Here is a 17893-nt window from a genome sequence, read left to right as displayed (position 1 = left end):
CCTAATGAGTCTCTGTGTCTATTTCCTAATGAGTCTCTGTGTCTCTTTCCTAGTGAGTCTCTGTGTCTCTTTCCTAATGAGTCTCTGTGTCTCTTTCCTAGTGAGTCTCTGTGTCTCTTTCCTAGTGAGTCTCTGTGTCTCTTTCCTAATGAGTCTCTGTGTCTCTTTCCTAGTGAGTCTCTGTGTCTCTTTCCTAGTGAGTCTCTGTGTCTCTTTCCTAGTGAGTCTCTGTGTCTCTTTCCTAGTGAGTCTCTGTGTCTCTTTCCTAGTGAGTCTCTGTGTCTCTTTCCTAGTGAGTCTCTGTGTCTCTTTCCTAGTGAGTCTCTGTGTCTCTTTCCTAGTGAGTCTCTGTGTCTCTTTCCTAGTGAGTCTCTGTGTCTCTTTCCTAGTGAGTCTCTGTGTCTCTTTCCTAATGAGTCTCTGTGTCTCTTTCCTAGTGAGTCTCTGTGTCTCTTTCCTAGTGAGTCTCTGTGTCTATTTCCTAATGAATCTCTGTGTCTATTTCCTAATGAATCTCTGTGTCTATTTCCTAATGAATCTCTGTGTCTATTTCCTAATGAGTCTCTGTGTCTATTTCCTAATGAGTCTCTGTGTCTATTTCCTAATGAGTCTCTGTGTCTATTTCCTAATGAGTCTCGATGTCTTTTTTCTAATTCAGAGTTATGCAAGCCGTAGAGTCACTTGGGGACAGAGTGTCACTGGGCGACTCAGGCTCAGCTCGCATTCAAACAAACAACACCGTCATTCAGGTCTGGACCCTGACAAGAGTCTCCGACTCGCACGTGCTTGGACTGGAGCTGGCGTTAGACAGCGGCGAGGTCACCGAGATCAGAGAAGGTCAAGGTCGGGGGAACCGTTCAGAGGGCGAGAGGAAACATGACAACACAGACACCGCCATCATGCTGCCCGGCAAGACCTTCCGCAGTATTTTACAGAGTAAGATGCAGTAGAATACCATACAGTTAAGACAATACATTATAATTCAAAACAAAATTACGGAAGTGCAATGCTGTACACAACACATTACAATTCAATGCAATGCATTGCTATACAGTAGATGCAATACAAGCCACAACAAGATATAGCAATATACGACATTACAACAATATACACTCAAACCTTGCTCTCCAAGCACCACTATACACGACCACCTGTCTATAACGACCACCCAAACATCCCCGACCATAGTGTTTTTTCTCCTATAAATCATCTTTCCATAGGTCTATGATTACCACTTTTGGTTGTTCCTTTTTGTGGTCGTTAATGACATGTTCAACGGACGTTATATGTACACATATCATCGCAATACAATGCACTCTAATGCAAGTCCTACCAAGTAAGAGGTTGCACAAAAGACAACGGTACAATACAACTTAATTTAATGCTATCAAACGAAATGCAATGTAACATTGCCAGGACAACTGTCGACATGAGAGCCTTTTAAATACCTTGGAGACTTAGAACTAGGTTCTTCTGTCTCAAAGACATTCAGTTACAGAACGCATACACCTGCCAATAAGGATCATCTCGGATAAAGTCTCTCCCATTTTGCTGGCTAGTAATCTGTTTTGTAGTGCTCCGGTTTCGAGTCAGCCGAATGTCATGGAAAATCAAGCGGAGTTTAATATGAACACAAGTTTCGATTATTTTCTCCTCTGAGCTTTTCGCCGATTTCTAGTGGACATAGGTCGGCTCAGAATCGGAAAGGAATCATCAATTTGAACCAGATTTAACTGTACAGTCGACCCTCTGTGTCCGGTCATGTGAACGTCAGATCATTCTGTCTGGGTTTTCTACATGACATAACGTTAGCCTTCCTTTTGATAAAAAAAACCCACACACACCAGCAACTACACGCTGGCTGCTTTATCTACAGAGTGCAATTTTCATTAGGAATTTTTGTTAGAGACACCCATACCAATCTGTGAAATAAATCCATAACAAAATGTGTTTACTTTGTACGGAAACCATCCGGGCAGTTAGTGGAGGGATGTTTTTATCTCTGTTAAAAGCCTTGACAGATCTCAGATGACGAGCCGAGTCGTTCACACAGGAAGGAATGCACCTGTGAGAGAACAATCATGTCTTGCAGAATACACCTGTGTCACAACAGCCATGTTTTGCAGAATACACCTGTGTCCCAATAATAATGTCTTGCAGAATACACCTGTGTCCCAACAGTCATGTTTTGCAGAATACACCTGTGCCACAACAAGCATGTCTTGCAGAATACACCTGTGTCACAACAATCATGTCTTGCAGACTACCCGGGGCGAGACATTCGCATCTCTGGCAGCGTCTTCTCCAAGACTTTGCTGTTCAGGTCCAGTGCACCCACCGTGACGGATGCTGACTCGCGCCACCGTCACGCCACACTGAACAGCAAGGTGGGTGCTCTCCGAATCACTGTGGACGGCCAGCCTAAAACCAACCTCTCAGCCTATGGCAAGGAATCCGTGACCACTGTGTTCACCCCCGTTCAGGTAGGCCAATGCTCAGTCACAGCAACATGAACACTTCAACAACACACAAACAACTCACAACGACTACTTACTTACTACTTACTACTTACTACTTACTACTTACTACCACCAAGCTTGAAGCGTGATTAACCATTTAATCAATCACAGGACTGGTGCCAGACCAAAACATGTAGAGGTGTGTTTGTGTGTGTGTGTGTATGTGGTGTGTGTGTGTGTGTGTTTGTGTGTGTGTGTGTGTGTGTGGATGGGTGTGTGTGTGAGTGTGTGCGGGTGTGTGTGTGTGTGTGTGTTAAAAGTTGACTGAATGTAATAACCGACTCCTACCCCTCCCCTCCCCCTCAAGCCACATTATTACTTGCAGACGTGTTGATTGATATTAATGAATATAACAATGATTACTTCCATTATAGTCACTGTCAAAAGAGCAATCACTCCAACGAGAGCTGAGTAGATGTGTGTTCTGGGATTTCGCACTGCAAGACGGGAAGGGGGCGTGGTCAGAGGAAGGTTGTTACCATAGCGACACCGTGCAAGGAAAGGTCGTGTGTGAATGCGATCATCTGACAAACTTCGCTGTACTACTGGTCAGTATCACCTTTGGTATTGTAGTAATACGGTTGAGTTTTGTTTGTTTTGTGATTGTTTCTTTTAACTTCCTTGCTAAGGGAAGTTTGCTATTATGTCTTCACTGTGCAAGGGAAAGAAGTGTGTGAGTGCGATCATCTCACAAACTTTGCTGTTCTACTGGTCAATTATCGACTTGTAAGATATAGGCGTGTTGTTTATGTGCTTGTTTGTTTGCTTGTTCGCTTACCTTTTTTGTCAGAGGACGGTTGTTTCTACAGCTTCACGTTGTAGCGGAAATGCGCAAGTGAGTGTGATAATCTTTCCGACAATGCTGTGGTACTGGTCACTGTCGCCTCAGGGACTAGTACTTTAAGCTATATGAAAAGGCTTTCTTTACCTTTAATTCTAATCTCAGCGGAAGGTTTGTTACCAAGGCGACACGATGCAAGGAAATAATGTGTGAAAGGGTGATCATCTCACCAGTTTCGCATTTTGAAGCGAGGTAGCTAACAGAATGACATGACTGCCTCGCACATATGTTTCTTTGATGAAATTCAGATCTTAAAAAAAGTCCTATTCAACATCCCTAATGGCAGCCGTGGCCGATAAGGGTCATATTTTGTTAAAATACCAATGTGGTAATTGTTTCAGGACCTGTACGGACAGGAAAGCAGGAAAGAGAAGATAGCGAAGATTCACGATTCAGCCCTCTCGCTCATCTCTGTGATTGGCCTTAGCCTGTCCATTGCTGGTCTCTCCGTCACTGTCATCTCCTTCATCGTTGTCAAGTGAGTGTGATACATGTCATTGTTATTAAGTAAATGTGCTACATTTCATTGTTATCAAGTAAGTGTGCTACATTGCATTGTTATCAAGTAAGTGTGATACATCGCATTATTAAGTAAGTGTGATACATTTCAGTGGTATCTAGTAAGTGTGATACATTTCAGTGTTATCAAGTAAGTATGATCTTTCTTTCTTTATTTGGTGTTTAACGTCGTTTTCAACCATTCAAGGTTATATTGCGACGGGGAAAGGGGGGAGATGGGATAGGAGAAAGGGGGGAGATGGGATAGATCCTTATTGTTTCTTGTTCACAAAAGCACTAATCAAAAAATTGCTCCAGGGGCTTGCAACGTAGTACAATATGACCTTACTGGGGTAAGTATGATACATTGTATTGTTAACAAGTAAGTGTGATGCATTTCATTGTTAACAAGTAAGTATGATACATTTCATTGTTAACACGTAAGTGATACATTTATTTGTTTTAGTAAGTAAGTGTGATACATTTCTTTGTTATAAAGTAAATGTGACACATTTCATTGTTATCAAGTAAGTGTGATACATTGTACTGTGATTAAGTAAGTGTAATTCATTATTAACAAGTAAGTGTGACACATGTTATTGTTATAGAGTGTCACGTTTCATAGACCAGTGAAGAAGAATGATCTATGAACGGTCAATTACTGTTAACTGACTAACCCCACCACGATCCACTCTCACAGTCATACAAATAAGATAGAAACAACAAGTGTGAACTTCAGACGTCTGTTTATATATAAGATCTCGCCACCTCCCTCTTCATCATTTCAAGCTTGGTTTTACGTCCATGGCGTAACAAAATAACCGGCTACAGTGCCAGTTAAGGTTTATCAAATGATAAGAAATAATAATAACACGCTGAACTCGTGTAAAGTTCGAGAAGAATGTGCTTGCTATTCTGTTCAAAAGACTTGGCAGGTGTTCACACTCCACGTTGTCACCACTCAAGGTTCATCACACAGGGTCGGAAAGACGACAAGGTGGGGGGGTTGTTCAACGCATGGGTGCACTTAACTCTCTGTGTGGTCAGGCATTTCTTCTTCCATGGTACCGGCACGGTTGGCCTAGTGGTAAGGCGTCCGCCCCGTGATCGGGAGGTCGTGGGTTCGAACCCCGGCCGGGTCATACCTAAGACTTTAAAATTGGCAATCTAGTGGCTGCTCCGCCTGGCGTCTGGCATTATGGGGTTAGTGAATAATGTGACTGGGTGAGACATGAAGCCTGTGCTGCGACTTCTATCTTGTGTGTGGCGCACGTCATATGTCAAAGCAGCACCGCCCTGATATGGCCCTTCGTGGTCGGCTGGGCGTTAAGCAAACAAACAAACAAACTTCTTCCATGGTGAGAAGTAGCAGTAGTCACGGCCCTGCAGTAGTGGTAGCAGTAGTCACGGCCCTGCAGTAATAGCATCAACCAGCAACCAGCAGTAGCAGCATACGGCAGCAACAGCAGCCAGCAAGCACAGCAAGCAACAACAGGCACAGTATGCGCAGCAGGCACAGCAGGCACAGCAAGCTGAAACAGAGAGCAAGCGGTGCAGTGACCATGCAAAACTTCCCCCCTTTAAAGGCACAGTGCAGCTCACAGCCTTCGTTTTGCGTTTTTGTTGCAGCTGAGTGCATTTACAGTTCAAAACTCCTCCTATGGTGGTAAAACAAACCCAAAACTACCCAACGACGACATCTGTGAAGCTCGACAGTTTCTTGTTCACGCGAGTGCATAAATTAACCTAGTTATTACGTGGTGTTTGGTCGGAGTTCGATTCAACTGAGTGATTCCGGCCTCCATTTTGTTTTACACAAACTCATGATGACGTCTGACATGGTTTGCTAGTGACGTGTCTTTTTGTGCATGATGTGGTGATCTACCTGATCTAAATTTAGATCACAAAATAGGTCAAGACCAGCCGGGTCCGAGTACGAAATTAATTCGTAAAAGAATCGCAGTTCTTGACTCTTTGGGTGCAAGTTAATGAAACTTGGTAGTTCTTCTAACGGATAGCTGCCTGAGGTATGACTAAAAGCCCCAGGGGCTCCGTGCACCTGGATTTGACAAGTTCAGTACCTTTAAACACCTTTAAACATGTCTAACCTTCCCCCTCAGCAAGCACGTGGACCTGCACAAACGGACTTTTAATAACAACTTAGCCATCTTCCCTCCTTCTCTCCATATCTGCAAAAACCATATATATACAGATTACATTTTTAGCGTTATAAAGAGCAAATTACACCCTATCCTGGAGAGGAAAAACCAGAGAGTACTTCATTCCACAAACATTCACTCGTCACTCGCGTTTGATAACAGTTTATTACCTCAAACAGCTAATGGAATTGTAGCTCTCCTTTGAGCGAATCCGCTCCCATGCATGGCCATCGTCCGTCGGCGATATAGCGGCCAGCCCTTTATGTTAAGCTTCCTTGTCCCTTCATGAAAGGACGCACGTGTCTTCCAACGTGTTTAGAGAATCCTCCCAGCTTAACCACCTTGTCCTCTGACAAAAACTCGTAGAATGCCCCAGCTTAGCGTCGCCGATTTGGCTCGTTGGATTTGCCACGCGTGTCCAACGACCAATCAGCTAGCGTCAAGCTACAGCGCAATATAGCGTGACAGCAGCATCACGCTCCCAGCGTGGCGTCAACAAAATCTACCCGTTACGACGAAGCACAGGCGCTTTGCATCGCAATTTGAGAAAGGCACCCGAAAAGGGTTTCTTTCTCACAACTGTCACTGAAACCGTGACATAAAGTAAGGGCAATACGTTTCTTTGTTATAAAGTAATTGTGACACATCTCATTGTCATTAAGTAAGTGTGCTACATTTCATTGTTATCAAGTTAGTGTGATACATTGCATTGTTATCAAGTAAGTGTGCTACATTTCATTGTTATCAAGTAAGTGTGCTACATTTCATTGTTATCAAGTTAGTGTGATACATTGCATTGTTATCAAGTAAGTGTGCTACATTTCATTGTTATCAAGTAAGTGTGCTACATTTCATTGTTATCAAGTTAGTGTGATCTTTCTTTCTTTATTTGGTGTTTAACGTCGTTTTCAACCATTCAAGGTGTTAGTGTGATACATTGCATTGTTATCAAGTAAGTGTGCTACATTTCATTGTTATCAAGAGGGTGTGATTTATTGCATTGATGCCAGTAAATGTAAAAACCAAATATTGATTATGGAATTTGCTAGGATTCGTATTCTTCGGAAAATTTGCAGAAATGGCCATTACAGTTTCGGCAAATTTAGGGACTTGTTCGCATCCCTAGGTGTACTCCTTCTCCCACTGTGCAAAAAGTTTGTCAAAATTTGTGAACGATTTCTAATAAGTGTCAGTGTTTGACCGGGACCATTGTGTCTTTCTGGTTATAGTTCTGTTGAATAATATTGCATGATCAAATCTCATCTCAGCCGATCACATCTCATTTCCACAAATCGTATCTCATCTATCCATCACATGTCATTTCTTACAGTCGTATCTAATCTGATATGATCTCATCAACTATCACAATTATCATCCCATCTCGCCCTATCTCAAATACTCTTATCCAGTATCATCCCATCTCGTCTCATCTCTTCTGTCCATGCTGAGTAACAAATAGTAAGGTATACCCAAAGCGGAGCCAGGGATACATTCAGACGACAGTTTCTGTTCACAGGAAGTTACACAGCAGTAACTCCCAGCAGACCTTGTTCAACATGGCGCTGGCCCTTCTTCTATCATGGGTCACGTTCCTGGCGGGATTATCGCGAGATCATGGTCACGTGAGCTGTGTCTTGGTGGCGGCTTTGCTGCACTATTTGATCCTGGTGTCGTTCATGTGGATGGTGATAGAGGGCATCCTGCTATTCCTTCAGTTCAAAGTCCGTCAAGGGGGAATCCGCAGATACATGTTGAAAACGGTTTTACCAGCCTGGGGTACGTTATTATGTCTTCTTGCTGTTATGTAGTTGTTGGTTTGCTTCTTGTATGTGCGTGTGTGTGTGTGTGTGTGTGTGTGTGTGTGTGTGTGTGTGTGTGTGTGTGTGTGTGTGTGTGAGTGAGTGTGTGTGTTTGAGAGAGAGAGGGAGAGATAGAGAGAAAGACAAGAGAGAGAGTGTGTGTGTGTGTGTGTAGATGTTTTGAGGTTATGTGTGTGGGGGGGGGGTGAATATGACGGGGGTATGTGTGTGTCTGTGTAAAGGGCATAGAAGTGTGTATGTGTGTGTGTTTGTGAATGTGTATGTATGTGTGTGTTTGTTTGTGTGGTGGATATGTGTGTGTGTTCGTGTGTGAGCAGGGATGGGACTCGACGTGACACCCCACGAACCTGGGAGGGAACTAAACATCGCTGGGCGGGTCAGTGGTTCGGAAATATGGAGACAAAGTTCATTCGGGGGGGGAAGGGGGGGGGGGGCGCGAGTGTGATAGGGAGACTACTGCGTCACCCTTTACAACAGACTGTGCAGAGTTGTATTCCAGCGAAGAGCGCGGGCTTTTAATAGCTCGACGTTTCTTGTACGTCACCGGCTAGACACCTGTGAATTGTCGAGTTCTTTTTGTGATGGAGTCTGGCTGCTGCTGTTTCCTTGTATGTTCTTGGTAACCGTCTTCGCTTACCCTTAAAAGTGTTTATGGGGCTATTAAGTTCGCTCTAAAATCTCAATCCTGTTTGAGTGGCTTTTGGCCTCCAAAGGTTATTCTTGTGCTTCGGGCACTCGGTTACACTAGTTCATTTTTTGTTTTTTTAAAATGTTTATTCGAACTGTTTGTTCCTTTCTGTTCACCAATGACTCTTAATATTTTTGTTTACAAAATGCTAATTATTATGTTTACCTATGTGTAGGTCTTCCTCTGATTCCAGTGATCATCATATTGTCCATTGATGTCAACCTCTACACTGGTTGGGAACATTAGTAAGTCATGTCTTTGTTCGTTTGGAAACGTAGTAAGATCTGCTTGTTACGTGGATGGGGGTGGGGGAAGGGACGAGGGGCTAGCTGTATCCCGTTTTACCATGTGGAAAATGGTAACTTATGTCATATATAAGAGAACAAATGCTCATTTATGCTATTTTTACTAGAGCAAAAAAAGTTACAAATAAATAGTAACATGCCATTTTTCATGGGCCAAATAGTTTGCAATGCCAAATTCCTGGTACACTGAAAACAAAACGTTAATGCATTTTTTTTTCAATGGTGTAGCCCACCAGTGAGATAGCTGTGTTTTGGTCTGAAATAAAAATTATGTATCTGGAGACCTTCCTTTCTGCTCAAAATGGTTTTACTGGATTTGAACAATATTTGGGAATGACGTACGTCACCGGAGCTCATACCACATCCAACTTCAGTAGAACGTTTTTCGAAGGCATGTTTCACTTAAGCCGTCAAAAACTGAACGATATTTCACATTTTTACATCAGTGTTTTTTTGTGTTAACTTCACTAGCAGTTTAAATCTTCCACTGTCAGGCTGATCTAACGTGAGAAAGAGAGCGACAGCAAACTTGGAAAACTGCAAGAAATCCTAGTTTCTGATGATTTTTTTGCTGGAGAGCTGCAGCCGATATGCAATGAATCTGAAACTGCATGGAACAGCCTCTTGAACTTATACAGGACGATGACAAAGACCCTCTTCTGTATGCCCACCATAACGTGGAGCAAACTGAACCTGAGAATGGACGTTGTGACGGGTTTCCGTTAAATATGTGAACGTTCGCAACGCCACGACGACAAATGTGACATCTATGCAACTTTGTATGTTTAGCAAGTGATTTGCCACTGCATCTGTGCCAAGTTACAGAAACATTCCTCCAGAGGCTCAAAGCTGTATTCGTTTAAAGAGAGGTAACAAATACTGTCCCTTTCGTCTTTCGCATAACTCTTTTTGACGGACACCATGACTTTTTTTCAGACTTTCTGTTGATAATTAACCTCTGTAAATGTGACCCCATTTTAAGACTTCCTCCTTTTTTAAGATTTTTTCAGCTTCATAGAGGTCTTCAAATGGGGGTTCTATTGTATTTTCTGAATGTTTTATTCGAAGCTGCTGGATGTCTCGCACGGCGTTCTACTACGCCTTCCTGGCCCCTATCGGCATCATGGTCTTTGCCAACATCGTTCTCTACGGCCTCATCGTCTTCAAAATCTGTCGTCGGCGTGACATTGCCCATGGTGGCACAAGCTACAACGTCATCAGCATCCGAGCTTCTATTGCCAGCTTCGTCGTGCTGGGTGAGAAACGAATGTAACACCCCTCTAGTTTCAAATGGAAGAATACCTGATTATTGAGAATCGTGTAATACAACTTTAAAGCGGATCTCCTTAACATGTCTGTTATTTTAAGTGAATCTCTCTTTAATTGCACCAAAACCTTCTCAAACGAGATAATAATCAGTTTAGCTTGAATAGACAGATTGCGTCAAAATGTCTTCAGCTGGAATGTATTAGTGTCTTAAGCTGGGTTATTTACTTAAAATGAAAGTCTACAAGTGTGTCATGGTTAGCAGGATGGTGTAGCTATGTGGAGGACACCTTTCTATTTCCAAAGCACCTTCCTATATAGTAAAGTGACCATGCAAACCAACACTAGTAGGGGGTGATATCAGAGCATCCGTCCACAAGGAAACATACAGTAAAACGACACCTTAGTTGTTTTCTTTGCAAAATAGACATTTGTGGATGGATTCATTTTGTAACTAGAACCTATACTTAAGCCCAGACAGCTAACGGTTTACATAATTGTTTACCCGGGAAAGTAGGTATCTTTTTTAGATACATACATGTAGATGAACAATACAACTGCTCTTGTTGCTATTGTTGTTATGTTGTATGTCCTATGTCGTATGTTTCCTACCACAGGTCTGAGTTGGGTTTTTGGCTTCCTTGCCATCGAGGACGCGCGCCTGGTGTTCCAGTATTTGTTCACCTGCACCACCGCCTTTCAGGGGTTTCTCATCTTCGCAATCTTCACGACACGCGATCCCGCCGTGCGCCAGTTCTGGCGGGACCTCATCTGCAGATGCAAGAAAGTTAAGGGAGAGGTGCATGGTCCAGGGATGCAGTCTGCTCATAATAGGCCAGAGACGAAAGAAACCAGTTTCAACCGCTCCAAGTGAAATGCGGTATCTTTCGCCCTGAACTGTCAATGTTGCGGTAGCGTTATTGCTTGGCGATTATCAACAAAAGCAATAGTCTTGTACAGAAAATAGACCCTGTTATTTCTGATTACTAGCAGTCAGGACCCGGCAGAGCCCTTTGGAATATATATTACAGTAAATTCTCAAAACCAGGACATTTACAAAATCCCTGAAAATTTCAGTTATTTTGTACATTTCCTGTTTCACTCGGGGGTTTTACAAATGTCCTAAACATTCTAGAACATTTGTAAATTTTGAAATTAGCATTCCACTGTTTGATGAATTTACTGAACAATGAAAAATCTGTTTCAGTAAATTTGTAAAATTCTACAAATTAAGTAGAAGTGCAATGCCAAGGCACTGCCTTCCCCCAGCGAAAGACGAAACGACTCTCTCTCTCTCTCTTTCTCTCTCTCTCTCTCTCTCTCTCTCTCGCTCTCTCTCTCTCTCTTCTCTCTCTTTCTCTCTCTCTCTTCTCTCTCTTTCTCTCTCTCTCTCTTTCTCTCTCTCTCTCTCTCTCTCTCTCTCTCTTACACACACATACACACACACACACAAACACACACACACACACACAGTGAGAGAAAGAGAGAGAGGCAGACAGACAGACAGACAGAAAGACAAACAGAGACAGAAAGACAGAGACAGAGAAAGAGACACACAAACACTGACACAAAGATAGCAAGGCCGCGAGAGAGGTCACTCACGCACACACACACATGCACAAATACATACGCGGCTCTCTCTCTCTCTCTCTTTCTTTAACACACACACACACTCACACACACACACACACACACACACACACTCTAACACACACACACACATCCACATAACTACACACACACACACACACACACACACACACACACACACACACACACACCGAGATACACCGAGATACACCGAGACACACGCTTGTGCACATAAACACGAAAACACACACACGCCACGTGCACGAGAGAAATGCCGAATGGAGAAGATGACGTCTCATGCATTGACGTAAAAACATTGTGACATTGCGCGAACATAAATTGCTGTAGTCTCGGAAATTCTACCCCAACAAAGCGGGCCCGTGGCGTTAGATCAAAAATCGAAGAATTGGTCAACACCCACCGTATTTTTGTTAGTATGTTCCCAATTTTTCATGAACTTCCATCGCCAACTGTAGCCCGAGTTAGGTCACTATGATTCCTTCTTTATCATGTATTATCGAGAAGAAAATTTTTTAAGTCGCTCTCAGTATGCGTTCGTGCGATACCTCCATTTTCCTCATTTTGCGTTCTGATTGTAACAGTACATTTACTATTAGGAAATCAAATTTTTTTTAAAAATGTTTATTTGAGCATAACTTGAATCGAAGACCTTCAGATTTTGCTTTTGACACACTACCAAATTCACTAAACATGAAAATCAGACTAATAGTAAATTTGTCGAATAATTCATTTTGTACGAATATTTTTCACATATGTCACATTCATAAAATTACTAGGAAATGTGTCAATTAGCTCTACAGTTTCTTAGGACATTTGTAAATTTTGCATGCAGATTTTTGATGAATTTGCTAAACTAAACAAAATTATCTAAGTAAATGTCTCAAAATCATCTCATTCCTAGGGAAGTTCTTAACCTGAATTTTCCACTTTTCCCTTTGATGAATTTACTGAACAGGAACCTTGATGTTAATTGATTTGGTAAATTTTTAGGGTTTCTTCAAACTTTGTGAATTAGATGAATGTTTCATGCTGATTTGGATGATTTTACTAAATATGAAAAATAGGAGAGAAAAAAACTGACCCAGTGAACGTGTCAATGTGTCTACGATTTGTTCAAAAACTTTGAGAGACAGAGACAAAGAGAAACAGGAAGACAGACACTGAGAAAGAGAGACAGAGATTGGGAAAGCGAAGGACAAAAAAAAAGATGGGCGGCGTGAGAGACAGATCGAGACAGAAGGACAGAAAAGGGGACAGAGAGAGACAGATAAATAGAAAGATAGAGGAAGTCAGAGAGAGACAGACAGAGACAGTGAGAGAGATAAACACACACAGGGGGAAAGAGAGAGAGGGAGAGAGAGGAACACAGGGAGAATGAGACAGATTGGGACACAAACAGGTACAGAAAGAGAAACAGACAGACCGATAAAGACAGAGAGAGTAAAGAGACAGACAAAGAAAGATGTTTTAGAGAGAGAGGGAGTCAAAGAGAGAGATAGAGACAACGACAGATAAAGAAAGACAGAAAAACAAGAGGCGAAGCCTTCAAGGCTCACGTAAGAAATCGACAAACAGTAACACAAACTCAATCACTCCGTCACACATACACACACACACAGTAAGCATAGGTGACACTGTGCAAGAAAGCGAGACACTAGATCTAGATCTGTCTGTCTGCATGTAGCCTACTTACAGGGACACGACTGCCAACTAGTCTCGGCCCGCTCAAAATAACAATGACCGAGACTTTCAGTAATTCCTTCGCGTGACGTCTAACCCTCTTACATCATAATGTGACGTCTTAAAATGTTAAAGTTTCTACCACAGACATACATACATACATACATACATACATACATACATACATACATACATACATACATACATACATACATACATACATACATACATACATACATACATACGCACGCACGCACGCACAGACAGACAAAAGTTAGCATCGCATAGGCTACACTTACGTGAGCCAAAAACCAGCGACACATCCGACCATGTCCGACTTGTTGTTAGGGCCCACGCGCGAACTCAAACTAACGCAGTAGATGAGCGTTGTGACTGATAAAAACATAACATTGTGTGCAGTCGGATAGGTGTATAACAGACTTTCAGTCTAAAGCATAAAGATTCAGCCATGTTTTTTTCTGTAAAAGACTGTTGAATTACGCCTCATTCAAAAGCCTGTGAGTTTGTGCTTTACCCATGTCTTAGTAACATTTCCTCCTTGTGTTTATTATTCAACCTGATGAAGATGTGTCTTCATGAACATACTTTTTTTTGGACCTTAGTTGCATGCTGGTTGAATCAACCCATATTTTGTGCCTGATTTGTTTATTTATTTTTTCCTTCAGGCGGGGAGAACCCTTCTTCCTTGGTCTTTTTCTTTATGACATCATCAACTATATATACTACATCACATAAACTTCTTTCGAATATTTAACTCTAATTCCAATAAAATGCCCAAATCTAACTTTTTTTCCCATATTTAAATTTTCCAATGGTCATAATTATGTGTTATCAAAATACAATAATTTACAAAATAAATTTGATCATTTTCTAAATTTTTATTCCAATATCTAAATAATATATCTTGTTCCCTAAGAGTTATATCATAATTAATTTGCTTATAAAGAAAATATGTACATAATTTACAAACATTCCTCACCTCTTGGCATTGACAAAAGAAGTGATTAAATGTATCCAGTTCATCACAAACTTTACAATCATTCGTTTTACATAAACCCAACTTATTTAGCAAAACATGTGTTGGGTAAATTCTGTGTAAAATGTTCCATTCAGGCAGACGCAATCTTTCTTCTTTTGTACAATTATCAGCCAACAACCAGTGTCTTGTTTCCAAATCAACATTATGCTTTCTTTGCCAAAAAGGACAGGCGCTCGGAATTTGTACATCGAACTTAACCAAAACTGTTCTAATATTCTTTGGTGTTATATTACCAACATTATAAATCAAATCCCGCAACAGAAAATATCGGTATGGTGATGTATTAATCTGTTTGGTTGTAAGTGCTGTACATAATGCAAACTGACTGGATGGTTTATAACCCAACTTTTGACAAACCTCTTCAAATGAGATAATGTCACCATTTTCATTCATGACATTAGTTACATGATAAATATAACATGTAATAACATCTTTTAAAAAGAGGCATTGATGTTTATACTATATATTCATGTTGTTCCATATACATTGATTCAAACGTGGAACAGGTGTGACATCATACTCTTTGAACAAAATGTGTTTATTGTCTAGCCAGGTTAACAATACTTGTCTCTAAAAGACCGATCTGCAATTACCAACACCAACCAGCTTCTTGGAGGATGCATTAGGTCAAATAAAAAAAGTTGTCTGTTTCCGATAACAAGACCGACCCTACGTTTTGGTGCCGACCCTAAACTTTTTGGGGGGCAAAATCTCAACTGTCCAAGCACAAGGAGTTTATGTCTTCATTTTTGTTTCTTCACTGAAATGTCAGACCAGGATCATTTTATATCCTTTGTCACATTTTTTTTTATTGTTATAAATCTATCTATAGCGATTCTTGTCTTTGTGTCGTTTAGTTAGTTTCAAGAATTATATCCTGGCCACACACACACACACACACACAAAATCCCTACCTACCTACCCTATTTTGTTTAGTCATGTTATCAGAAACAGACCTTTTTTTTTGTGCCTTAGAGTCGAAACAGGACGAACCATTACCCAAACTTGAAAAAACATATCTAGGAATGACAGACCAGTAATTGTCCGTAGGGTTCTGCAGACCAATAGCCCACGACATCATAAATGAGTTGTGCATATCCACAACATTTATCATATTCAATCCACCAATATCTTTTGATTTACACATCATTGTTCGTCTTACTTTTTCAAAAGCCCGTGTATTTGAATATTTTTTTCATCCAAATTAACCTGAACAACATGGAATTAATTTGATGAAAGGCATCATAAAGTACTGCCAGAGGTTGAAAAATATAAACAAACTGAAAAATCTAAAAACGTTTTTACAATACAAATGTTACCTTGCAAGCTCAAGTTTCTTCGTGAACAATAGGCAATTATTGGTTGCATTCGATGTATTCTTTTTGTCCAATTTTCCTCAATTGACGATGGAGGCATTCTATTGGAAAATACAATTCCAATATTTTTCACCTTTCGTTTCCACTTTAAACCATAATACTCTAAACAATATTTGTTTGAACCAATCCACATGGCTTCAGTCTTATCAACATTCAGTTCTAAATTAGAATTTGTTTTTTAACATATTTAAAACATCTAATGTTTTTTTCATATCCGCTTTATCACGTAAGAAAAGGGTTACATCAACAGCATATAAGAGCAATTTCAGAACAGTTATTGGTGACGCCTCACCATGTGACATAGGCAAACAAATACCTTTACTATCATCCTCAGAGCGGATCTTGATGGCCAAAAGTTCAAAGGCGATAACAAAAGCCATTGGCGAGAATGGATACACTTGACGAATGCCTGTTTCCACAGGGAAATGCTCTGACATCCATCCAGTATAATTTATGCAACTCTGACTGTTGGTCCTGAGAACAGACACCTATCTTTTATAATTTTCTCCGAAACGAAATTTATCATGAACATACATAACTTTTATTTTGCAGTTGCGGTTCTCGCAGTTGGTTCATAATTAATAGCTTTTTTTGATGCAAGGCTTAGGCCTGGTGAAGATGTTTGTTACTTCCCTTGACACTAGCTGTTGTGGAGTTGTTTAACTCACTGTGGATTCTCTTCTGAGAATGCTGTGTCTACAGGATTTTGTCTGTATTGTTTACATGGGTATCTGTCATGATAACTCTGGTTTATATTTTATGCTTTGTATTATTTTGTGCATGGTTTTGATGGCCTGTTGTTTATGATTGTATTTTCGTTTATTTTCTCGTGCCTTAAAACTTTCAGAATTCTTCATTACACCGCTTTCTGCTTTCTGAAAAAATAAAACGACAAGTTATTGCAACCCCTGTCTTGGTGTCTCCACTGTGTGCTCCTCTCTCTGTGTCCTCCCCTTCCACTCTACCTTCCCACACAAAGAAACAGTGTTTCATGTTTTGTTTGTTTGGTGTTGTTTTTTTTTGTTTTGAAAAAGGAAACCAAAGAAGTTTTGGTAAAGACGATTTTTTTCATATAACAAACCATACTTTATCCATGACTTGCGTCTTTGATGCTGTAACTCAAAAGTGCAAACGTCATTGCATGTGTGCCTTGGAACACAATTTGCGCTCGCCAGAGACTGCGACCTTGTTGGCCAACATCAGGGGCAGACTACTTTTGGCCTGTGTAGGTGAGAGCATGCAACAGTCCTCCAACTTCATTGAAAAAGAAAGTCTCCAAAACTCAGATTTTTATGCTTTCATAGTTCCCTGCAAAAGGCCGCGTTGCACTCATAACATATTATAAGGTCTACTTCCCCGCTGATAGGTCGTATTATTACAATGTCAGTGCACAATATGGCTTTTGAACAATAAGGACTGATTTTATGTCACCCGCTTAATGTTACTCTTTTTGTTTATCAGGCTACACATAAACAAGACAATGACAAAATTTAAATTTACAATATCATCGTGATTTATTCTAAAGAATGACACTTCAAATGCTGTCAGAAAATACACTCTTTATCTAAAAATAATACCGACAAGCCAGTTTTGTTCATCTTGTGATAGTTTTGTGTGAACGCATTTCCCCTGTTAAAATCAATCACGTCAGGTGAGTGATTGGCTGACCCAGGTCACGAGAACGCTTTGACTGACAGGCATACTCAGATAGAAGCGATCCAGTTGCCTTGCGGCTGTTCTAATTCGCGAGGTCGCTTTGAAATTTCTTTCGGTCGAATTAGATGGTAATAAAACCGTTATTTCTAATATACTGACTGTAAGAAAATGATAACAGACATGTCTTAAACATTATATCAGCACTCAGCCGGTTCATGCTGAATACAAATTTTCTCGACATGTTTGTTATCATTTGCTAACAGTCAGTATGCTAGATATAACTTATGTTGCAGTAAATCCGTGTATCGACAATGCATTATTCACTATGTCGGATGTAATGTGAACAAGCCATCAGCCGAGAGGTAACCCATACAATCAGCAACCTATAGCTAGATCCCCAACACTGCCGCATGG

General features: G+C 40.8%; 1 protein-coding gene and 1 long non-coding RNA gene across 2 annotated transcripts; both read left to right on the top strand.

The window, feature by feature from the left end:
* The first annotated feature begins 2310 nt into the window (after positions 1-2310).
* LOC138983276 (uncharacterized) lies at positions 2311-3833 on the top strand. Its single transcript, XR_011461058.1, has 3 exons — positions 2311-2483; positions 2894-3067; positions 3702-3833. It is a non-coding gene; the product is annotated as an uncharacterized lncRNA (long non-coding RNA).
* A 3740-nt stretch (positions 3834-7573) lies between these two features.
* LOC138981216 (adhesion G protein-coupled receptor E5-like) lies at positions 7574-11360 on the top strand. The gene is made up of 4 exons (XM_070354062.1): positions 7574-7793; positions 8701-8770; positions 9899-10086; positions 10714-11360. The coding sequence occupies exons 1-4, from the start codon at positions 7574-7576 to the stop codon at positions 10968-10970; spliced, it is 735 nt and encodes a 244-aa protein (XP_070210163.1). The 3' UTR covers positions 10971-11360.
* The last annotated feature ends 6533 nt before the right edge of the window (positions 11361-17893 follow it).

The sequence above is a fragment of the Littorina saxatilis genome, linkage group LG12 (genome assembly GCF_037325665.1).
Source record: "Littorina saxatilis isolate snail1 linkage group LG12, US_GU_Lsax_2.0, whole genome shotgun sequence".
NCBI lineage: Eukaryota > Metazoa > Mollusca > Gastropoda > Littorinimorpha > Littorinidae > Littorina > Littorina saxatilis.
Note: the sequence above shows the minus strand (reverse complement) of the source record. Positions and strands in the feature narration are given on the sequence as shown.